The 25,104-nt window shown below is 41.8% G+C and overlaps 1 protein-coding gene and 1 long non-coding RNA gene across 3 annotated transcripts in view; both read right to left on the bottom strand.

Moving 5' to 3' along the window:
• LOC125759553 (uncharacterized) overlaps nt 1–24,594 on the bottom strand; it is a 45,521-nt gene extending 20,927 nt beyond the window's left edge. Inside the window, exon 1 of the long non-coding RNA XR_007417147.1 lies at nt 24,551–24,594. This is a non-coding gene — a long non-coding RNA (uncharacterized LOC125759553). The remainder of the gene's footprint in view (nt 1–24,550) is intronic.
• LOC119402069 (uncharacterized) lies at nt 134–14,550 on the bottom strand. 2 transcript variants are annotated; one of them, XM_037669162.1, is made up of 9 exons: nt 14,420–14,550; nt 11,316–11,474; nt 9,239–9,403; nt 8,284–8,436; nt 6,698–6,853; nt 6,095–6,259; nt 5,350–5,487; nt 4,061–4,210; nt 134–552 (listed from the first exon to the last, which is right to left on the bottom strand). In XM_037669162.1, exons 1-8 carry the CDS (start codon nt 14,523–14,525, stop codon nt 4,080–4,082), a joined length of 1,173 nt encoding a protein of 390 aa, XP_037525090.1. In that variant the 5' UTR covers nt 14,526–14,550; the 3' UTR covers nt 134–552; nt 4,061–4,079. The 2 variants fall into 2 exon arrangements, with proteins under 2 accessions (XP_037525090.1, XP_037525091.1); XM_037669163.1 differs by lacking the exon at nt 4,061–4,210.
• Nucleotides 24,595–25,104: the final 510 nt, after the last annotated feature.

The raw sequence follows: 25,104 nt of genomic DNA, 5'->3' as shown, positions 1-25,104 counted from the left end.
ATGATGACGTCACATGGGGATGTCATCGTGTGATGATGATTTTTTCCATCACTCATGCTGTGCCCGACGGCGCGCGACGCCCACGCTGACGCGCAATTTTGGCGTTTGATGAGGAATCGAAGGCTGTCGCATTAATCATTGCTATTTATTATTCATACCAACCGTACTTCACTTACGTATTGAGATGTTGCAATTCTTGGTAATACCAGCAAATGCACTTTGAATGTGTATTGTCCACTTGTAAAAACAGTAAATGCAAACAAATGTCTAAAGCAAGGCCCAATACATTCGCTAAGATAGCCTTTCCCTTGTCGCTTGGTAAATACGTTTATATTTGCTGCATGTAATGTCCGCATGTAATGTTCGCACGTACAGGATCTGAACCTCTTGGAATATCTTGTGCAAGAAGCACATTCTTTCTTGAAGACACCTAGTGTTACAAACATTCCTTGTGTTCATTTGCACTCTCGGTAGATGAATCTTCTCAGATTTGTTGAGAAAACACGTGGTCGTTCCGAGGGGTCCCTGGTAATTTATGTCCATATGATTGTCCTGTTAATAAAAGTAAGCAAAAATTAGAAAAAAAAGGTGATTGCACGAGGTATTGTAGTGTTTATTTATATGTTCTACTTATTCGTTTGTGCATATCGTCGCTCTAAAATGAAATATTACATGGGTCACTGCATCACAGCGCAACATGAATCTCTAAGGAAAGCTGATTCAGGCACATACCGGACGGATGAAGCTCGAGTTAACTACACGGTCTTCACTATAGCACTCTGATAGGTAAGTAACGAACAACGCCTCTATTTTCTCGAAGTGGTGCTCCATTTACATCATATGCTGGAAACAATAGTAGCGATGCAATAGAAACTTCATACTTGATTGTCTACTGTATCAAAGGCACTTCTCCTTATCACATAAATTTCTGTCAGCTTAAAACCGCATTTAGTAAGCCAGCTTCGACGGGCTGCCTGCCCAGTCACTCCGAATTCACATCAGTTGGCTATAGCATGTGAAAAAATACGTTGGTAGTTCATAGTTTATACGCTGTGCGAGGAGGCAGCCCTCAAACATTCAATAGCTGGGTTCGTTTTGTATCAGAACAAAGAACAAGAAAATCATCAACATTGCCATATTGACCTACCTCTGTTTCAAACTTCATATTTAATTATCGGAAGTTGATGTGCGGCCGCCGCATCCTTCTTTCGGCAACCTTAAAAATTGTACTGATGAAAAATAAGTTGGCTCTCGGAGGTCATGCTGGCTGTACAGTTGTTTCCAAACGTTAAGCACAATTGTTTTACTTCGTAACTGAGCTTCCTAACAAAGTGTACTTAGATTTAGGTACACCTTAATGTATCCCAGGTGGTCGAAATTCCGGAAACCTCCATTACGGCGTCCCTCATAATGATATCGTGGTTTAGGACGTTAAACCCCAGATATTTAGTAACAAACTTGTTCGGAAAAAATGAAATAGACACGTCACAAACAGATCATCTTTGCACAAAAAAGAATCGGGCAGCTACGCACTAGTAGTACGAAGAGAGCTAGTGCCTTTAGATGCGAAGTATCTCTCGCTCGGGGGTATGTAACGCGACGTGGTAATCCGCACGCGGCGTAGTAGTCCGCACTCACACTACGCATGCACGACTCTCCTCCTTTCCACTCTCCAACAGCTGCGCGTTACTCTCTCCTCTTCTCTACCAGCACCTGCTTGCGCTTCTCCTGCGCTCTCGCTTCGGCTCTCCCGGCGCATACGCTACCCTCCTCCTCTAGTCTCCTCTCCTTCAAGTGGTAGAGCGCTGCGCGCGTTCAGTCCAGCGCTTGCCTTGGTTGGCTCCTCTCAAATGCGGGCTCAACGTGCCGAAATTCTCCCCTGCGCACCGCCGCGATGAGGGCCATCGCATGCGCGTCCCCTCCCCCTCTCTCTCCTCTCCTACGCTGCCTCTCTTTCGCACGCCTGTGGACTGCGTTCCCCGCACGCCCTATGAGAATTAACGGCCAGGCTAGAGGAAAGACACGACGCGCGTAGTGTTCCTCTTCGCGTTCCACGACGCGAGGTCGGTAGCATGCCCAGCGAACGCCAACGGAACGCGATCGTGCAAGTGCTCCGGCTTCGCATCGCCTCATGGTCCCCTTTAGCGGGACATGGTGTAATTTTTTCCTCCTCTTCACCTTCACTTTCTTCCCACCCCTTGCTATATACTGTACAATAGAAGAGTCTGCTGGGCTGTACCCTCTCCCCTCGTTATTTCCGTCCTCCTCATCCTCACTTCTGCCCGCTCCTTGCTATGTTGTGCTATACGTGCTATGCTATGTTTCACCCTCTCCCCTCCTCTTTTCTCTCCCCCTCACTCCCCCTTGCCACCCCTTGCTATTGCATACTGCACATAACTATGCAATGTTTCACACTCTCTCTTCGTCCTCACTTAACTCCTCCTTAACTTCACTTCCCTTTCCCATTCCCTTGTTATACCATACTATGCATGGCTATGAAATGCTTTACCTTGCTCCCCATCTTCCCATCATCCCTCCTCACTTCTCTTTCTCACCCACTTGCTATAACATATTATGCAACCCTATGCTATGCTTTCTTTCTCTCACTTCTTTTTCTTGCTATCTGTTTATCTGTCTCGTTCTCGATATGTTTTTCTTTAATTGTTTCTCCTCTGTGTTTATCTCTCTCTCTCTGTTTCTCTTTTTTCTGTCTTTCTTTCCTTCTCTCCTCGTCATAGCATGGCGCCATTTCTTGCGCACGCTCCACGAAAAAATGAAAACCTTAAACAGTTCGGCTGTTAAACGGCGTTACGCGAGAAAGTTATGTTCGACATTGACGTCATCGAGGCTAAAATCTGTCGTTACACAGGCAAAGTCGAATGCATGGACTTTTGTAAATTTTTGAACTCGCAAAGAGGTCCGCGTTCACATGTGCTTTGTTCTAGAGTACCGCATTTTGTTTTCCTCAAACTTATAGCATAATTCACTACTTGTTGACGCTTGCATTGCTGACGAAGAGGAAATATCTGTCGTTTTATGCACTCTTAAGTTCCTGCTTAAAGTTTGAACTGTATCCAGAAAACTAGACAAAAAGTTCTGGTTTCTTAGCAACGGCTAGCAATTTTTGCAAGTTTTTGCAAAAAGTTTTAGGTTACTTTATGACTAAGGGCATTTTCTGGCGCTACTTGCATAATCTCCTGATTACATCATGCCAAAAAGAATCTCATTCGGCAACACAGTTTGCTGTCTATAATATCATACCCAATGTTTCTGTTTGCATATATGGAGCACATCGTCTCATAACTAGAACAGATTGCTAAATTTTACCATGTCTGTCACTCTGTCGGATGCCCTGTCGACGTACTTGTCGTTGAGTCCTACTTCCTGTGAACCGAACGTGCACTTTAACACTTTCGCAATAATTTTGGCCAGTCTTCACAACTGGCGTCTTTTTAAATTATTTTCCCATGTAATTATATTTGGCGAACGTTGAAGTAAACGGAAACATTCACAGAAAGATAGAGTATTTTCTGCAGGTAAGTAAAATGATAATGATCTTCTTCCGCTTCGGAGTATTTCGCCTGGTTCAACTTAGTCATTCATCTAACCTGCTGGAATAATACATATAATGACGAAGCATCACTGTTTGTTCCAATCACGCTGCTGACCAGATATCCTGGCACCATCTTTCTTTGTCATTCCTAAATGCTCAAGCGTTCAGAGCGCTTCATGTGCTTCTCTTCCCATTCATTACGTGGGTCATTCTCAGTAACTTGTAGGGAATAGTTTACTGGTACTGCGATTTTGAAGAAATTATTTGTTTAAACAGCAAGTTACACTTTCACCATTCTATTCTTGTAGTTCAGCTCTCATTTCGTACACGCGTTTGAGGAAATGTTGGTTGTGAATATTAAAGCTATTAGCCTCACCAACTTTTTGTTCGACGTTCCCTGATGAATACATCCATTGCGATTTATACCTTGCGGTGCTCATCTGCATCTTAAAACTGAGAAATTAGACGTCTTCTAAGCACAAAGAAGATGTAGCAAAAAGAGCTCACCCACTCCTGCTGCCAACGCTCAATACAATGGATCATTTTCATTCACGAAAGGAGCCGAAGCTGGTTCTCGGCCAGCAAATGCGACAGAAGTCTTAGAAAAGCCAGGAAAGCGGCCACTGCTGTCCCCGTACACTACAGCCTGTTTGTCCTCTGCAAACATTAGATATTTTCGTTTTCTCAGAGGGGTTACGAATTATACAATACTTGGCAGCCGCATATAGGTAACTCACAAACTTTAAGAAATCTGGCTAATGGAACGCGGTCATTTATTTTTCTACGCGATACACTGTAAAATCGATAATGATGTTTTTGTCAAGTATTTCTAATAACAAATGCGTGTGGTAATACGCAGAAAGCACACAGAAAGGTTGTCGCAATCCTCCAATTCTCAGTTCTACTTGAGGAATGGTAATGTCATAGGTGACTATTCCAGTGTGAGCAGGCAAATTCATGCTGTGCACGTGAGATAGAAAGGGATGTAACGAAAACATAATCAATTAAATCTGAGTAACACCAGTTACTTTTGTGAGGCTGTAATTGTTAATTAAAATGGTGTTTTTGACCAAATGAGATACAATTGTACCAGTTAGGTTTTTCTGTACTGTGTAGAAGTCTCGTAGCTGGGCACTGCGAAATACATTTGGTTTGGTTACTGGCGAGTGACATCTGAAATAAAGAGTGAGGCATTAATTTCAAATATAACAAAGTGAGGAATGCGGATTTTGCTGGAAAGTTTCCCATCATTGCCTATTTCGTGTCTTTGAGAGCGCAGATTTTAGGCGCCCGTTCCTGCGTTGTGTGTCCTTCCTTGTTTGCCTTCACCATAGGCGCCTGTCTGTCACTCTTAAAGACAAGCGACGCCGATCGTCCGCAGAGGCCTGTTGCATTGTTCTGAAAGCTTCGCCGCCGAAATGGAAAATAAAAATAAAAATAAATAAACCTAATAACAAAAAATAGTAAAATAAAGCGTTGTATATGTAACTGCAGTTCGCGTCACCCAAGGAGAAACGAAAAATGCAATGAAAACTTAAAATAATACATTTAGCAATAATGAAAACTAAAATAAAGGTAATATGTAACTGTACATACATACATGAGTCAAAATTATTCCTTCAATTTAAAGCCAATGTTAAACAAGCGTATAGCTTGGCTCAAATTTCGAGTTATGTATTATCGTAATCGCCGGTGAGTATTTTCACGGGTGATATTTCCGGACGTATCACAGGCGAATAAAATATGGCTTGTCGAGTGACTACCATGGAGAAACATTTGCAAGAGACTTAACTCACGCATCATTCCTGCATAATTTTGCGAACCAGAATGCAATGCGGGGGTTCGATTGGCACCACTCGAACTAATATTGAGAGCTTTGCCGTAGTGCCGAACGGTGTTTGCTGTAGAACTGCCCAGTGACTCCTTATCTGCGCCTGCATAAAACAGATAAACAGGTGTTAAGTTTAGCGATATTGCTACGCGTGTTTTATTGTGATACCTTCGTGTTTCACCCTCAAAGACTGTAAGCAAAGCTCGGCGCAGGCCGCACACTAGTGTTTGAGAAGCTTCGCGATAACTTGAGATCGTTCTGTTAAGATTCCACATGGGACGCGAATTGTCTAGAGCTCACGCGTCCACAAGCAATAACGCTGGAGTCTTCGATGGCACATGTACAAAAGCCGACAGGCTGTACCGCTTGTCAATTATTCGGCGGCCGACGCTCTCTTTGCCGCTGTCAGTGTAGAGTGTGTATTGCCGTAGTTTGACTTTCCGTTTCCCGGCCACAAGTTTGGTGAAATAAAGAGTTTCATAATGGACGCGCCGACTGCTCCCTTCGTATACGTCACAACCCCGTGACAATATCAATACCCAGAATATTACAGTTTAGCCAGAAATACTGTTGATTGTCTAGCATGTTGCATAGCTAGCAAAGAGTATCGTACAATTAATGCTGCTGCCACGAATATCCGCCACGACGTGCAGTACGTAATCGACTAAGTTGCACATATATTTAGCAAGGTGCCGAGGCAATTTACTTACACTTCTTGCAGGTTTGTCGACACTCGTCCAAAGTAGGAAATTTATTTCCGAAATACGAGCAGCTGAACGACTTGAAGCATGACTGGTCGTTCTGATTATATATAAATACAGGGTGAACTTCGTTGAAGCACAGAAAGCTTGCCATCGGGAATTTGCAAACTTCAGCTGTGAAGTCAACAAGCACACATTATTGTCTAAATTTTAAATAGATCAGCTTGCCCTCATCTCAAAGAAATGGCAATTAGTGAGCTTCTCAACTAGCACATCAAAACATTGAAATCATTCAGACATTAGCCTTTGTCGATAGGTAATGGAAGTAGTTGTTTTCTGGCATTTCTACCTAGTAAACAGTTTTATACTCTGCTTTTTGTAAGCCTTGTTTATCTTATGAAAAAAAAGACAGCAAACAATACTTTATGCCCCTGGTGAACAGAGAACGTGGAACTGCGACACTGATGCTCCGTATTTCCCATAAATTATGGTATAAATGTAGTCAGAATGAAGGAGATTTCAGGTTCTGTTTAATACAAATCATAGAACTTTTTAAATCATACATGACAATGCAAATTTAAAGCGAAAACCTATGTAGTAATGTGTCCTCACCAGTTCGGCAGACTCCATCACAGGCTAGTTTATTTATGAATGGCGCATCCCTGGAACAGGTGGGTAAGCACGCTCGCTTGTACTCATCGTAGTACCACCGTTTAAAGAGGCAGTTATTTAGTGATACAGGAACTGCGTTCATTTTGCACTTATTATCTGAAGCGAAAAATAAGACAGAGAAATAAGAGGAAGTTGGAAGAAAAAATAATTGATATATTTTCCTTTGCAACCATGTCGAATTGAAAATACATATTTTATTTTAAATTAACAATCAAACATTTCAGCTTAGCAATGTGGCCACACTTCTGCAGTTTTCTTGGGCGTCGTGACTGATAGTTTGACGCTTGCTTAATAGTTATGAGTATGTCGCGCCTGAAGGAGGTACTTGAGCAGGAGCACAGCACTGGGTCCTAGCTACCGGCCTGACTTTATGGACATTTTGTCCTCCTGCGTACGGATCCTACCAATGTGGTAAGATCCGGCCGCAAATTTCACATAATGTCAAGCTACCAGCTAGTACCCAGTAGTGTGCTCCTGCTCAAGACATTGGCAGGATTGAGAAGTAGGAGGACCCTCAGAAATGCCATCTTTGAAACCGCTCTGACTCTCATGAAGGCCTGCATGGCCCGAATGAACTTTCTCAAGGCCGTTTCGCATATCACCGATGCTCAACACTGCGATATGGTTGGGGGAGTTTGACCGGCATCGGCACTATTTGGACAGTAGAGACACAGAAGATATGACAAACCAAGCCAGGAAACCAAGAAACCAAGAAAAGAAGCGAAAAGCTGGTTCGTGCGATGATTATGGCACGTTGATACAATGATGTAATTCAGTACATCTTTTTGAGCAAAACAGAAGACAAACTTGTTTTTCCTTTAACTCTCAGTATCTCGTAATCAATTTTGTTACGTCTACTCTAATATTAAAACTACTAGAAAAGCACAAGGCATAGTATTTAGGCAGAATAAACCAGAAAGCTACTGAACCTAGCTAGAAGTCTACTGAACTTGAATGGTGTGCGTAAGCGGAACAGTTTTCTTTTTTTGCGCTTTTAATTAAAGAAGGACAAGAGCTATCGGCTTTGCTAAAAAAATTGCAAAATGTCAGAACTTGAAATACAATTGTAATTCTAGTTCCATTGCAAGAAGAGACGCCAACAAATAAAATGAAAAAAGATCCCAAATGATTTACATACAACAGTTTCTTAAAACATGGGTATAAAGAAGCCTTAAAGTACATGGGAGGAATAGGGCCTACACTGTGCCCTTAAGGAAATCGTGGCATACTCCAGGGCTTGAAGTTGCATTTACCTATGTCCCTTCAGTAGCCGTAAGGCATGTTTCTACGAATGGGTGCCACGCAGATACAATAATGTGCATGAAGAAAGATGTGCCTTTCTTGGGCGCCCGTGTTGTCTATAGACAATCCGTCGTTTGCCAAAATTCTTTTCATTTCGTGTACATTCAGCCTGCCGTAAAGAAATCACACGACGTTTGTTATACGTCGCATCGCTAACAATCACTACTGGTTCCACGAGATTATAGCATTCCTGATCTCGATAATCATCAACAATATGCGCTCACCCTTTGTTGGCGGCTTAGGTGGCATGGCTATTTTGAGAGTTGGTATCCTTGACGATGCTAGACTTCGCTGTAACTGCAACATTTCAGTGTAGCTTGGCAGACGGCGGTCATCGCTGCGATTTTCGTTTTTAGTGCTTCTGACGTTTTGTTGTGCTGCACCAGCAAATAAGAGGTTAGATACTCATTTCAAACAACGCACCACAACAAATGCACAGGTGGCAAAGGCACCGATCAGAATGCGATAAAGCTCGCTCACGGAGGTGCTCTTCATTACTGAAACGATACAACGTCAAGTGTTCGTATTCTATAGACACATTCTATAGACACATGCAGCAGAAGGAAGAAAATAGTTTACGAAAACTTCATATTGGGCGAGATGGTGGAAAGCGTCTGGAAACATTAAAGCGCCAAAGTAGATTTTCACACGAGTGGCGGTACACAGGGAAAGCCCTAACCCACTTCATCAATTACTACAAAGCTGTTCTTCGTACTAACGAACTTAATTGGAGCTCTGCAAGCCATATGCCACTGGTAATCTTCCATTGTGAAGATTTCGTGGAACCTACAGTATGTGCTTGAGCGAGGGACAGAGGAGGCAAAACATTTTTTTGCTGTATGCTTCTTGACACGTTCTTTGCTAAGGAAAAATATCAGTATATGCATTTTTATTGTAATAACGCACACAATTAGGACCTTAACTAACGAGGAACCAACAGTATTGTAGTGCAATATGCATATAATTTTGATATTTACGATTTCCTTCTGGAGGACCAAGCTATCGTTTCTAGTTTTCTGCAAGAAAACAATTTCCTGAAAAATGCGCGTGTTGTTGATTTCCACTCAATAAATGCAGTAGTATTAAATGGCCTGCTGAACAGCATTGTTTTACAATAATAACAAAAACAAGTTATATGGACGTAAATTGTACCAACTTTTAAGCTTCGCCACCACTTACGCTGTTTGCAAGTTTGGTAGCACTCTAGTAATGTAGGAAACTTGTTCAGGAAGTATGTGCAGTCGTATGTCAGAAAGCAGCTTGCGTCCTTCGGGCTGTAAATGTATACTGGAAACGCCTGAAGGTCGCACACGGCGCTTGCCACCGGGAAACTGCAAACATCACCTGTATTTGCAAAGGAAAAGTTTGATGTCACTTTGTTTCGCACAACATAACGGTTTAAACTCATTTGACAAAAGTTCTGTGAGCCGCACAGCACGTTGTTAATCATGCTGAAGAATCTTGTTATTTTAAGTAATAACAAGTCGTTGATACCTTAAAGCTGTTTCGGTTCTAGATGCAGCTGCTTATTACATAATAAAATAATTGATTAAATAATTATATCATCCTATTGTCAAACGTACTGTCGTGGTCATTACTGGGTGTATAATTTGTCAGAAATTCAGATTTTTTATATGCAATATTCTTTTAAAATATGATTTTATACGCAGAGTACGAATTTTCTGACGCTATCGGTAACCATCCACAGAAAAACAAGGAAGAAACAAGCGTCGTTGTAGAACGAAATGTCAATGAAGAAATGGTGGTACCACAATCTCTTGCATTCCAGTGCCAAATTACTGTTTTCGGGCATTATGAAAATAGGGAGTCCTGTCATTGTTTCCAATTCGCTGAGCAAACTATTCTACATTCTCAGTGCGTCAGGAAACGAAAACAGAAAAGAAAAGCATCAGTGCATGTCAAGCGAGGTTATTTCACTATGCTGCTGTTTATTAAACTATTTTTTTCTCGATGTTGTAAATGTAATTACTCGTTTTTTTTGCTTACATCTGATTTTAAATAAAGAAACTGTAGCAGTTGTTTACGTCTGCGTGACACCACATGCTCCAATTCACACGATTTTAACAAAGTCGTGAGGATTCCGTGCGTCGTTCGCTGTTTCACGATGAAATGGCACAGGCAAATACAGTTTATTTGGTGGATTTAGTGGTGCCAAGTGGCTGCCTTATTTTATTTATCTGAGTATAACCAAAGCGTATAACGTTTCGGCTGTTTAAGGTACCCAGGCTACATTTATAAGTATAATGGAAATAGCAAAACCGTGCTGCCGTCACACTATGTCGTTCTTCAAATGATCTTATGCGGATTATCTTCTGAGGCATTTCTTCCGTGATATTACCACACTTTCTGCACGACATATGGGAAATTCAAACAATAATTTTAGCAGGAACCATGTATGAATAGTTATCACCGTCATTTCAGGTCGTTGATGAAGTCTTGATATTCAGTATACTTACATGCGCACACCTTCTAGTGAATACCGATTCCACGCCACCCCATCAGCGTTGGGAGATGCCTTAGGCGTCTCAGCATGCTAGGTTGAACGCGCGACATTGTCAAACGCGTTCCATTCTGCCTTGTTTATGCATGTAGATGAAGCGAGCTGGTCAGAGCAACGACTTCAATACAAGCGAGCCACATTTGGAATATATACGATGGAATATTTCTTATTTAGTTTGATGCCGTTTGGATATACATTGCTTCATTGTCATTCGTGTTTGTACCTTTTAACACGCTCGCCGTTTTAAACAGCATCCCGTCTGTAAATGCTAGATACCCGGTACTTAAGATTGATCACTCAGTATTGAGACTACTGCTGAAGCACTGCTGAACGCATTCAAAGAAGCGGCAGGAATGTGCCTTGAAGAGCCAAAACAGCTTCTAAATACAAATTTCTTGCAATATACTTTGCAAATTTCTTATCACCTGGCTTGTGATGTACATCGTCAAACGCGTCAAGAAAAAAACTGACTATCGCTTCATTAAGGTGCTAAACAAAAATAGATATATTTAAACATTTTCTGTGAATAATCAGAACCTGCAGTTTTCTTGAAAATAGCACACTCGCTGACAGTTTTTTTAGGAATTTGCTCCTAATCAGTTGACTAATATATGATATCTCTAGAAGTTGATAGCGAATGACATAAACAGCTTGAGAGCTTAAGCAAAAGCAAGAAAAGAGCATGTGTACCAGTGAAGAAGTGAGGCAAAACATGGGTTGAAAAAATTTACTTGCCACTTCGACATGTTCCTTGGCATTCTATTTTGCTTGAGAATGGTGCTCCATCGCTACAACTTGGAGTACACAATTTGGCATTTCGATGAAAGAACCATCGCTGACGAGAGCATTCGTTTAGCGGAAGAATAAAATCCGCAGTAATGCTGCACCGTTCATCTAAGTCAAAGAAATGTCAAAGCAAGCGCAGCGGTAAGATGCTAAGAGGCTAACAGATAGGCGCATTACATATCCGCCATTTGTCAGTGTCGCAAATGATGTAGAACACATTAGAGCGTCTCTTATCACATTTCTTGGTCACCGATTACTTTTCCTTATCTTCGGGTGCTGAAGCATATATCCTTCGAGTTCAGTTTATTACATCTATCACAATAGTGTTTCTTCAATATTTCTTGTGACATATATATCGCTGATGATCTTCACATCGTAGGCAATAAGTTGATAGATTTATTGATCTTTTCTTGGTCATCTGCACGATTACGCACAAGATGGCCTGTTTTCCACAAGCCTATGATGGCGGTTCTTTGATGGGGTGAAAATTCACATAGGGCTGAGGCAGCTGAATTATTACATTTTTGTACATCACCCATACAAATCATTCAATCGTTCACTATTTCAGCACTTCCTACGTTATTCGCGTTTATATCGTATCGAAACGCTTGCAGCTGTTCTCTGGTGATCAATATTTTCGGAATGATATGTTTGCTTCAGTGGTGTCCCTAATCCATGGGCGATGGGCTATTCGAATACCTTGTCCAGAGTTAATATAGGAGCCCGAGATCATTTGCGAATTTCCTCACTCGAATAAGAATTCACATCAACCTTTCATTCTCTGGTAGTGGCTACCTTTTCACTTTTCCAAATGCACTCTCGTATTTACTTCTCATTAAGGTAAATGCCTTGATTGCTTCATTAGACGCGCCTTTTGAAAACGTAGCGCAGTACAAAAGCTCATGTGACCTTAATAAAATAACATGATAAACATCAGTGTTTGAGAGGGAATAGAACCATTCCATTCTGCCTGGCAGACAAGAATTCTACAACAGGGCCACGCCAGTGCTTCAAGCCGCTGTGGAAAATATACTCCGCAAACGTCATTACGAGCAAGGAGTCACGTTAACAAATGCGACATTGCGTGGAAGAAGCATAGAATAGCACCAGGCATCACACCATGTGAACTGCGTAACGAATGGGTGGCTGAAAGCGGTTAACTAACGAAAAAGGGCTCAGACATGGTTGATCATCGCCACAATTAGCCAGAGTGCCAACTAAGACGTTATCCTTGTAAACGCGGCATGTGTCACAAGTACTCATGCGACCTCTCAAGCTCACGTGATGATGATGATAATACTGGTGTTCGGCTTCTAGCAGGTTTCTTTCTAGCGGGAATAAAGAAGGTACAAATGAGGACAAACATGGACACACTCGGCAAATCGAGACACATGGACACACTGAGCGCTATGTCTGCAGCTCTGTCGTTGTGCGTCTATTTGCACCGACTTTTATCAAGCTATGACGAAAGCTACAGAAGGTGTGTTACCAGCAAGTCCACATCGCATATATCGTTCGCCTTCGAGTCGTTTTAGAAAAATGCATAAGGCGCCCTGTAAGTTTTTTATAGCTTGTGTATGTTTTGCGCGATGATGCTTATTTTGACTAACTTGTTGTTAAAGGAACTTGTGTTGAGTCGAATGCGGTTTGCTGTATTTGTGCCCGGATTCAGTGTACGAAACCCCAAAGGAAATGTGCGTGAATGGCACCAAATCGCTGGCAACGCATCATTGCTTGGCAACTCGACATTTCGTTTATTCTGCAGAAGCCTACAGACAATGTGAAACTCGAGGAAGTGTTTATCCCTGTACCGCTAGGAACAGCTCTGCTTGTGATCACGTGCCAAGAGTAGTTTTCTCGAATTCTCGAACTGCCGAAAGTTAAATCTGCTAAACACATGTCGTAACCATTGCTGCTCAGTAACAAGGCTCTTTGGCATGTAGCCTCTTTTTACGGGGGCATTCTTGATTTCCTAAGCTTCGTTGAGACAATAACTACAATTTTGTTCCATAAAATAGAAAATCAGCTAAATTACCTATCATGTCATGAACATGACATGGTATCATTATAAACTTAATTGATTTCTCGCGTTCTGTTTGTTCCCTTCAGCAGAATAAATTCAGGTTGCTTAAGACATCAATTTGAATATTTATGAACGCCGACAAGTGCAATTAACAACATGAAGGGCAATGTTGTATTTTGGATTATTATCTCTGGTTCTTTCATATTCTTTCATTGTAAGAATACTTACAGGCATCGCGTGAGCCTCAACCCTAAAAATACGACAAGTAAACTTCAGAGAACACACGTTACTTTCATTAGTATCATAGAATAAAGACTACAGCTGCCATGCATCCCGTAATTTATTGGAAAGCCGAGCATTCTAACATGTATAAAAGCTGGTATACCTTTTTTGGGCTTTACGCAATATTCTTGCACACAAGTTCTCAGGATGAGAGTATCTTTATTTATTCGTCTATGGTCTACCCTACTTTTTCTCCTTCACCCCATTCTACGGATTTCAAATATTGAACCTCCGTTTGGGCAAATATGTCGTTTGATATTCCACGAGGTGCTATCAATACTAGGAGAAAAAAAGGCTGTTTCGGGATATTTCTATTATGAGCACTTATCAGCGGTAATTAATGATGATTTTACCATGGTACAGTAAAAGTAGTTTGGATCTTCTACAATCTTATCACGACTACTAAAAAGATAAAATTACATTGCCAATATTTCTATCTACAGGAATGAGCGTGCGGTGCTCTAGGAGCACAGCTTTTGTTTTCATTTTTCCCTTATTACAGATTAGCTAGTAAGATAAAGAAACTAGCCCACACAAAAGCGTTCATTAATGAAATGACGTAATAAAAATGATTATGTTATTCAGGCAGACTTTAGTCAAGATAATAATTATCATGAAGTATTTAAGAGTACGATAATGTGATGTTGATTTAACATGACAAAGCAACACGGACACATATGTCTGCAACGTGATATACAGTGGTGAAGAAGACTCACTGAAGATAAAAAGTATGAGTTCTCTTGCTCACCATATGCTTCTGGTGTGGACGATTCGCAGAGAACAGCAAAAAGTAGAAAATGCAGCGAAGCGAAGATATTCATGACGGTAATCCTGTGTTTGCGCACAAAACACATGGCCACTTTTTTTTCATATTGAGCGGAGCACTCAGCACAAAACTAAATAAAGCTTAGCTGGTTCTGTACAATGGGAGTATAAAAACATTGTTATGTGCGTCTGGCCCTGGATATCAACAGCTGGACAAAGCTGCACAATGATTCTTAGAGCTGAGCTGGACAATGTTTTCTTAGATTTAGTTCCCTTGATTGCAAGTTTTGTATTTAATAAATCAATGCATCGGCTCAACAGGGTTTCTCTATAGGCTTCAGATATTTTTAAACGTTTTTCTACCGTTTCTCCACTGTTTTGAAGCCAGAGCATTTGCGGTCGCGTATAATCCACGTGCAGCGTTGTTCGAGCCAGTTTCTTTACTTCTGCTTCAAAATTTACACTGTTAAACATTTAGGAAGTCCACATGTTTTTTGCCCCGATATGGGAGTGTTAGTATATTCATCTTGAGATGAATATTTCAATGGTAATGCTGCTCACATGTTATCAGCTGCATTGCGGGAGTTAAGCTAGTGGAGCAAGCTGTATATCAAGCACCAAGTTACCAACGAAACAATCAGAGAATTCGCAGTGGGCCGAATAATGAGTATGTTAATATTCGCTATAAGATCGCGCAAGAACAACTGTACTTTCATTGACAGGTAATGAATATGCAGGAAAGGTAGAAATTTAAGAAATAATCAAAGTAGATTTGGAAAAATATTTGTGAATACTTTGTACTTTGCGGATGGATATTTTCTGCAGCCCAGTTGCTGCGCACCACCTTAATGACTCAATAAAGCAGAGCATTAAATCCGCCTTGTAGGAGAGAACACCAGTACGCTCTAAATGATGCGTCTATTTAGATCCTGACAAAGTACGAGTGACTGACTGAATAATAATTAGCAGCGTCTCTGTGGCCTGCTGGGGGAACAGGTGGACAGCGGGAAAATGGTGAAAGCGGTCGGGATATAGGAACTATTGCTAAAGCAAGCCCAGGAGAGTTTTCTCCGTAGCATGAGCGTTCAGCAAAAGTGCGACTTATTCACCCTGTAAGTTCAGCCGGCGTGGTTTATCCAAACATCGCTGCTCGGAAGCGATAATATGCCTAGGCAACCTTATTAGCCGCACTTCAAGAAAATCTACGATATCTAAGGATTTAATGTCTGACTTTATTATCTGATTTTTATCATTTTTTTCACAAAGTATCTGATTTTTATCATTTCTTTTTGCCGTAGGATAACTGCGGGAACGCAAAAGAAAACTTTTGATTTCACGATACAAGCACTTTTACATCATTGTACAAAAGTTTACAAATCAAAATTGAAGGTTGGTGTACAAATGGTCCTTCGAAGTGTCGAAAGACAATGAAGTCAAACTCACCCACCGTCTGTTTCGTTTTATTTTTTCACTTTTGAAGGCAGCACTGTTTATAAGACGTAGAATAATTGCTACATCAGTGTAGAAATTCCTGTTTTCTACTTCGCCACGGTATGATTTTAATGCGATTGATTTACAACGCACATTTTGCGTTTCCTCTATATGGCGCGCCGATGCATCAGGTATTCGCAGAAAACATAAAATACTACTGGAGATCAGCTGAAAATAAAACATCATTGTCCAGTTGTGATCCAGTACAGGTTTATCTTATTAGCTGTTCAAATCCCATATCGGTGGATCATGTAGTCTCAGCTGCTCATGAGCACATAATAAAGCAACCAAAATTGTTCCGTATTGCCCATCTACTGGACTGCTCATCTGTGCTGCTAATTGTTACTTCGAACAGTGAGTATGGAATAGACTGAATGAAGTAATATGGATCCGTGATAACGGCGGTGGAACTATACGCAATTGAGAATTCTGAGAACCTTTTTTATTTGTCAATACGTGTGCGTGCGAATTATTCGGAGATAGGTTTTTTTACTACATTCAATTTATAGTTAAAATTGCATGTGGTGGTATGTTTGAAAATGGAAGCAAAATGGAGACGTTGGAACGTTTCATTTCCCCTCCGTGTAATTACGCAAATGAAGGTGTACTTTAGGGAATATCTCCGGTAACCTGTAAAGCAAGAACAGAAATTACGTTTACACGATATGCAAACAGGATAACACTTACACAGAGCGACGTATACCAATATATTACTGTGAGCGGTAGTGGAATTATGCTTTCGGAGAACCTTGCATAAGCATTACAAGACACACTGACAAACGCGGCTTTTGGCCTGTGCTTTCGTAAACATTTTTATAACGCTTATATAATGCTTGATAAATCGATCATTAAACACATTTGTGGTTGTTTACATTGATGCGATGACATCAAGAGAGTAAAACAACGAGCCATTTGTGTTGCCACTCAAAGAATGCATATATAAACAGGAAAATAATGTTTCGGTAATTTAATCTGGTTTAATTAAATAATCGTAGAACTATCACTTTTGACATAAATGTTTATATTTTTTTCCAGGCAGCTTTTTACTCGGAGGGCGTTTATAATGTGTAAAGAAGAATAATAAAGTTGAATTTCAAGTTGGAGCTTCTTAAAATCATTCCACTCAAGTCCTCCGAAACAAGCGCATCAACATGAATAAAACGGCATGGGATCCCCCCTTCCCATTCTCGAAAAAAAAATATGGCCACCCCCTGCCTCAAAAGTAAGCGCGAAAGCCAAATTGGCGCTTCTGGCGTCTGGAGGTAATATTATGAAAGATGCGTTCGTAGTTGGAAATTATTAACGTACCAAACCTGCCAATGCAATTAGTCGTACATATACATTGTATACTTAATATTATTTTGTGTGTTCCGCAATCAATGGAATCAAATCAACTTCACTTGATATGACAGGGCTCTGTGAATAATCCTGATGTGTGTTCATTCACAGAACATAAAACACGTTTGTTCAAATATATATTTGTTTTTACTGTGAACATGCTTGTCAAGACTGCACAGCTTGTTGGAAGGCGGTTAGAACTAGGACAATATGACCAGCTCGAGCTACAACTTAAAACGTGCTGATAAAATCCAGTGAAATCGGTAAAGCGGTATATAAAAATCCAGCGCCTTCCGTCGGCAAACTTAATTGACTTAGTTAGCTTATATACTTTTCAATGTGGCCTTAGAGCACATATTCAACTCGTTTTCATTATTTATTATTAGTTACAGATAAAGGTACTGTAGTTAATAATTACCCATACTACAACTTTTGAATATTTCCTACACGTTTGCCCTCTGTGCTGGGCATTGCGCTATATTTGTGCTCCAGTAAGCATGGTCACAAGAGATGCTTGCACATTGTGCGTTGTCGCTGCCTTTGCTTTTATTGTCGCATGTGACCTCACCGATAACACTGCAGAAAGCAGGACAGCCCACATATGCGTCACCTGCTAACCCTGTACCTAGGATCACAGATACCCCAGGTCGATGTTTTTCTCCATCGCATATATGCCCTGAAATCATTGTATAAGAAACGGGAGGCTGTGAGTGCTGACTAGTCACGTTAGTTCATTCAGGCGTAGTTTAACGCTTTTGAAGCTTTATCATCCTAAAACTGCCAAGTTTAGTGCATGAAAATGATAGCGTACAATAATTAAAATCATGCAATGAGTATCTAAATTTATACAGTGCAGAGAAAGCTACGCTGCACAGGAGGAAAGCCCCCTCCCCCTAAAAAAACAAAAAAAAAAGAACAGAGCGTGCATTACCACCAGGTAGAGAACGTCTTCACTTTTAACAAGGTATTCTGGCTGACTCCGCACGGAATGACAACGGGTGGTCAGTGAGAGCGACGGAACGGATACCAAGGAATGGTAAACGCATCCCATCACAATAGGGAGTTAGGTATGTTGGTGAAATTAAGAAGTTCGCCAGGCTAAAACGGAATCAGCTAGTCCAAGCTATGGTACATTCAAGGTATTTGGGAGAGGCCTTCGTCCTGCGCATTTCATAAAATAGGCTGAGGAGAGTGATGGTGACTATGGCTGAAGTTTGTTACCAGTTTATGCTCAACCGATATTATTTAGACAATTGGACGAAGATGCTATGGCGATGACCAGGCAACTCAATACAAGTATCGCCTTATACAGTAAAACCTCGGTGATACGAATCTCGCGGGGTTACCAAAATATTCGTATCATCCGAAATTCGTATCACCAGAACACATGGAAAATTAGTATGCGACAAAAAGAAGTTGGCATACGTTTTGATTCAGTGTTTCTCAGTGCCGCAGCGACGTCATGAACAGGTCTGCATGATTGCCAGTAAAGTTTTAGACGTCAACGACCTTACTTGTACTCGTAAATATACGGTGCATGCACGTGTGTGTAATTATTGAACCAGACGTGTTGTGCCCCGTCACCGCTAGTAGCTCCTTCATAATCTTACTACGCTTTTCTGCATGATACAACAGTACTGCGGCGAAAGTGCCTTAGGATCGCTTTGCACACAACAGATAGAGACTAAGCTCCTTCGCCAAGACCGTCCGCTTCGTCTCTTGGGGTCTTCATCCACCTTTAATGGGACTTCATGACGGACCCGCAGCCCAAGTTTCAGTCTTGTTTCATAGAACGTCTGATTGCGGGGACACGGCTTGCATCGACGTGGCAGGCACGTGTTAACACAGCACAAAGACGCTGCTGCCTCGAGCACAGGAGCGCGCGTCAACGCGTCAGAAAAAAAAAAGCGCGACGTCAAGGTCATCTGTAATCTAAACGTGAAGGCGCCTAAAGGCCTCCAAGATTCGCGCGCACTATCTCGGAGGCAACGACGCACCGTCGATGGTCGTGCAGCGCGCATGGCCGCGCCCGCGCATGACTGTCGCGTCTTCGCCGACAGCGCGGGCAGCACCTGTGCGCTATTGTACCTTCGTATCAAACGTCACGGGGTGCAAATCGGTTCGTAACAACCGCTCTCCAATACAATGGAGGCTAATGGGCCTTGGCCGGGACCACAGAAAAATTCGTATCACCCCGAAATTCGTACGAGCCGTGATCGTATCACCGAGGTTTTACTGTAGCTACGAGAAACTTGTTTAGTGTAAATCTCCTTTAGAGGAGCCTCTCATGCCGTTTTTGGTGACCCTTAATAACGCCAAATGCGTACAGCTCTAGTGATGCACATTTCTCAAGCTCATATGTTTAGGATGCTGGGCTTTCACACGGTGTCCTCTTGCTACTTACTACTGTGAAATCAATCACGTTACTTGGCAGCGGCTCCACGTAAAATCCGTCTAGTGGTATGTTCGCCAAACTGTGGTCCAAGATTGCACCGGTGATCTTGTTTGCGTAGCCATATGCGTATCCAATGCTGTACATCTTGATCAAAAAGCCGTTTCTCCGACGGAAGCGAATCGTCTTGATTAAAGATGCACTGAACAATGGGATGGTGATTTTGATACTGAAAGAGCAAAAATAAGTGACACAGCTAACGTGAAGCTGCGTAATGATTTTTGCCCGATCATCCACAACACCATAATGCTGGTGTTAGCCACATTTCGTACAGTTACAAAGCGTTGCATAGCTCTCCATTCCTTCCACATTTCTCTCTTGTACAGGCAGAAAATCGTCGTTGAAAGAACTACTCGAAAAATCTGCTTTGGAATTCGTCGAACTCATGCGTAAGCTGTAAGTTTCATTGACGGAAACGGCATAGATGCGGCCTTCCCGGGAAGGTTATTTCCCTAGCACTTATTATTACTCTTAAAGAAACGTCGACTTTTTGTAAAACTAAGCATATGGCTAAATAATTTTAGGGAGAGTATCAGGCACTTAAACTCACTCTATATCCTGTCGCCATTTGGCTTTTATGAAGGCGTATCCCCCGTTTCTGATGCTGAGGTTCTCGTGCCTGAAGGCGAGAAGTGGCTAGAAGACAATACGTCAAAAGCGTGTTAGATATATTTCTATGAACGCATAGCGAAATAATACACATACCTATCCATATAGGCAGCGATGGTGTCCACAATGTGCTGCTAAAGTGTGGCGTTTTTAGTTAAGAGCCAAATATTTGTTAAAGTACGCAATATCGGCTGGAAGTATTTTCATGATAGGAGCACACTGGCGTAAATTTGTTTGACCAGGCCAGCCCATATTGTCAGTAGCAAAAAACTGCATTTTTCTGCCTTTTAACTGGCTTACTGTGGAGGTCGAGATTTATACTACCTCGGCTATTCGATTTCTATAAGTTCCGCAGCGAAAAATATAAAAAAAAGAACAGAGACCCTACCTAATAATGAGCACATGAAGTGGACTGAGATGTTCTAGAAAAAAAAATGCCTCAAGTAAACGGTTTGACTGCCCTAGTAACGAGTTCATTTAATTGGCGCGCGTATGTATGGAGTGAAGCGTTCCTGGTTTTAACTTTCATAGGGCATATAAGTATTCGTTGGGATGGCATTAGTTCATCGGCACTACACTCTAAAACACCAAGCCGTTTATTTATTGCAGATACTTTTACTTCTTTGGGGGAGAAGTTTCTATGGCCATATATATATATGTCATGTCTGACGCCACTCTTCAAGCTAGAGTTAGCCTGTATGTTATAGCTAGATGTGTTACATGCGGGACAATATAGAAAACAAAAAGAACAACAGGTGCTCTTTTTTAGTGGGGTATCAATTCTATGGACACTCTCCAGAAAGGAGACGCCCCGCCCGTCTTGAAAGAGCATGAAAAGACGTGAGGGGAAGGAGGGAGTGCGGGTGTCGCTGGAGCAGCGACAGTCAACTTTGACTATAAGGGCGCGGTCGCGATCGCTGGCGCGCGCGCTGCCTCGGCAGCCATCAGTGGGCGGCTCGTATACCCCTCTACGCGTACGTGCTGCACTCTAAACGCGAAGAGACTGTACGTTAAGAGCATCTCTCTCTGGAGCGCCCGTATTACCTTACGCCAGCGTCTTGTCGAGTTACGCGAGATCGGATCCAAAAAAGTTAGCTGCCAGCCTCACTTTGTACAACGTTCCAGTTTGCCGCTAAGGCATTCATTGCTTCGCCTTTGCGGTGAAATCGTGACTTTTTAGGGAATATGAAACAATGACGCTAGCAAAATCTGTACTTATTCGCAACTCTTTTCTCAATCTCAATCAGAGTACCAGGACCGAGAGCTTCTTTTCTAAGTACATAATAATCACTATAAGCTAATGCTCGCTCAGTTAACGATTACCCTTAAGGAACTGGAATGTGGCCGCCATAATCCTGAGCTAATGGAGGGGTAAATACACGCATTTCAGTCACGGAAGTCAACCCAGAGCGACAGTTCCTGTTTACATCACTGCGGTTTCATTTTACTATGTCAAACTGAGAGAAATATGTTACTATACAAAAATTGCAAGCGTATAATCTTATGTCTCGAAGCCATGAGAACTTCATTGCATAGAGTGCAGAAGAAATTTATTAATTAATATCAGGAGGATTACCGCCATATCCGCGATATGAATATGAAACGTGCCGTAGTCGACGGCTCCGAAAATTTCGAACATCTGGCCTTTTTTAATGTGCAGCTAAATCTAAATACACGGCCTCTAGGATTGCCACCATCGAAATGCGACCCCCCCCCCCCCCCCGGTGAAGTTGACTGAACCCGGGACTTTCGGGTCAACAACTGATTACCGTAACCACTGTACCACCACGACGGCTTGCGCACGAGATTTACAGTAGTGTGGCATCTCATGGACTGTTACTTAAAATGAATAATCTAATGCTACTAATTACTTATAGAATTGTTATCAGTAGTCGTATTCTAATACAAGCCCCTGTTGAATACAGTCTCCAGGGAAGCACTTAGACGCTGCATTAGTTCACCAAGGTGCAACCATCAAACAAACAATAGGTACATTAATCCCTGTACCGGTCTAGAAGCAAAGCTTTTAACTAACTGCGTAAAAGCGATAAACATCCGCACATAGAGCCAAATAGCTTGAATTAGTACCTCAATAAAAATACGTTCTTACTTCAAACTGGACCAGGTGATACTCGCTTGCAGTGAAGTGGCTTTCCCAAAATACGAACTTTGAGCTTCCTGTTGGTCCTGTGCAAAAGATTTTCATCTCGTCTGTGTCTGCGTAAACACTCGAGGATGGGAAAAGGAGGTCGCCATCCAGAGTTACCTGCACGCATGATGTAACAGTCGTTATTGAAGCTGGAAAAGAAAAAGCTATGCCGCAAGACCGTCCGTTTTAACAAAACGTTCGAAAGCCATTGATGAAAACTGATCTTTTTTGTTGGTCAGTACGCCTATTTTTTTCGAGGTTTCAAGAAACCTCTTTGTACCGAAATTATACAGTATATACTTTTGTTTCGTTTTATAATTCATGGTTATATTGTGGCAGGTACATTAATAGCTCTTGATATTGGGATTTGTATCTCTCAGCAATTTTACTGGGTCTAACTTCCATTAACATTACATAATAAATACGACTCATTACCTCTATGCTTACTTATTAGCAACTATTCACAATAACCACAGCATACTGTTTGCATGACATCACTTGAATCATTATTTCATTAAAGCGGAATGTAGTGCCACCTAGCACGTGTGCAGGTGCTGTAGGGTGGTATAAATTTTCCAGCTCTTTTGAGGCAACGTTTGTACACTCACTTTTGAGTAAGAAAAGTTTGTGCTATATCGCATCATATGTCTCCGATATACGCAGTCAATATCACCACTACTCCGTGAGAGTGCGACAGCATCTACTACAAAAATTTACCTGCGCTACCTGCACCTGTACTGCTGAACACAACTACTCAATTATTGTTGCAATGCTTAGGCTATTTCAAGCGAAATCTACCTTACCACGAGATTGGATGCTTCAGTGTGGAATTCGAGGACGTGAAACCCTTTCGGAGGCGTCGTAGTGTACTCAAGTTTCAAATTTTGCTCCTCTTTGTCGCGATAGTATTCCAGTTTATAGGCGTCGGAAAAGCCAAGAGTCAGATATGTCTCCGTCGGTTTGATCTCGTGGGCAAGCGTTAATGAGCTTACGTCTCTGCGAAGAGTGAAACAAGCAGAAGGGTGATGATCTCGGAAAGCTGGTCGACTGGCTGATCTACTGGTTGGTCTATTCCATTCAGTTTGTTGTTAGATAAGGAAAACTTACGTGTATTGTCCGTTATATTCAAATACAACGGTGAAGGCGAAATGGTAGGCGAAATTTGAAGGAAAATACACTTTAAATTGTTTCGTTACAGAATCAAATCCACCCTGAAAAAAAAATACATAAAAGTGAAATTCCCTTAAGTCCTGCAATATTGAGCCACCTTATATACGTACGAGTGGCACGCGACTTTTGTGTATACACAGAATACAGTCTGAATTGCAATTTTCTAAAGTGGCCAGTCGGCCGCTCCAGCCGCCGTTTTTTGCCAAACTATGTAGAGAGTGGCGCCGTAATGTTACCAAACTTAGCCACACCGCATGCTACGCCCTTATGCTATACTTTAACCATGAACCGAAGCCTGTTTTTAAATCAACGTAGCAGCTGCGGGCGCTGCCAGCGTCCACAGCCACGTGCTCCACCACTCTAGACAACTACCATTCAGCCTGTACTTTAACGCTGGTCATTACCGCAAGCTCTGAATCGGCTGGTAACACAATGACCATACGTATGACGTAATATAAAACCATCCCGTGTAGACAACCCCATTTTCTCGCATGCCTTTCAAACGGACTTACAATACCTAGCAGTTCGTTGAAACCACCGCACGCATGCCATGGCCGAGCGCAAGGAAGCTCTAGTTTTCTTTCATTTCCTTCGAAAGAGGATTTCTATTTTCCTTATCACTATTCATGACCCTCTTGCTATATGAACATCACAAATCAGGACCAAGAAACATGGTGGACGCTGGATGTTTGCCTTCAAGAGTAGAACGCGATAGTAATAATAATATTTTGGGTTTAAAGTCCCAAAACCACGATATGATTATGAGAGACGCCGTAGTGGAGGGCTCCGGAAATTTCGACCAGCTGGGGTTGTGTAATGTGCACCTAAATCTAAGTACACGGGCCTCAAATATTTTCGCCTCCATCGAAAATGCAGCCGCCGCGGCCGGGATTCGATCCCGCGACCTTCGGGTCAGCAGCCGAGCGCCATAACCACTAGACCACCGTGGTGGGGCAGAACGCGATAGCGTAATTTGGTATCGGTGCATGCCTCAACCGATGTCGCAAGCATACGAACGTCTGTGCGCGTAGCATTGGCCGTTTCAAGCTACCCTAAAATCTAAACCAATAAACGATCTAACACGATATTTTTTTTTCCTTGTTTCGGCGAACATGTTTGCAGACACACATACGCGACACGAACAAATTGTCAGCTGCAACTCTACATTGGAGGTGGGATCTTTTTAATGTCCACTAGTCAACCAATTGGAGTGATGAACACTTGAATCCTTGTTCTTATTTCACTGCAATTAATTGCCCAGTTTACGTTACCGAACCACATTTCATGGGAAGCGTATGAATTCTCTCCCACTGGATTTCCGTATCTAAACTCCATCTAACCATTCAGCCAACTAGCTCAGAACCATCATGATTATGAGTATGTACCATATCAGGAATATTTCGACTCGAGTCACTAGATTGGGATTTAAAATAAAGAGTCATTTTATTATAGTTGCCGT

Source organism: Rhipicephalus sanguineus, chromosome 8 (genome assembly GCF_013339695.2).
Source record: "Rhipicephalus sanguineus isolate Rsan-2018 chromosome 8, BIME_Rsan_1.4, whole genome shotgun sequence".
Taxonomy (NCBI): domain Eukaryota; kingdom Metazoa; phylum Arthropoda; class Arachnida; order Ixodida; family Ixodidae; genus Rhipicephalus; species Rhipicephalus sanguineus.
This window is presented reverse-complemented; position numbering and strand designations above follow the sequence as displayed.

Bases quoted from the DNA above. Each gene is read 5' to 3' on its own strand.
- LOC119402069 (XM_037669162.1), bottom strand. From the start codon at position 14,525: ATGTGTTTTGTGCGCAAACACAGGATTACCGTCATGAATATCTTCGCT. The intron at 8,437-9,238 runs GTAAGTGGTGGC...TTGCTGGTGCAG, and splicing joins CTACCAAACTTGCAAACAGC to CACAACAAAACGTCAGAAGC. The intron at 6,260-6,697 runs GTGAGGACACAT...TTGACTTCACAG, and splicing joins TGATGGAGTCTGCCGAACTG to CTGAAGTTTGCAAATTCCCG.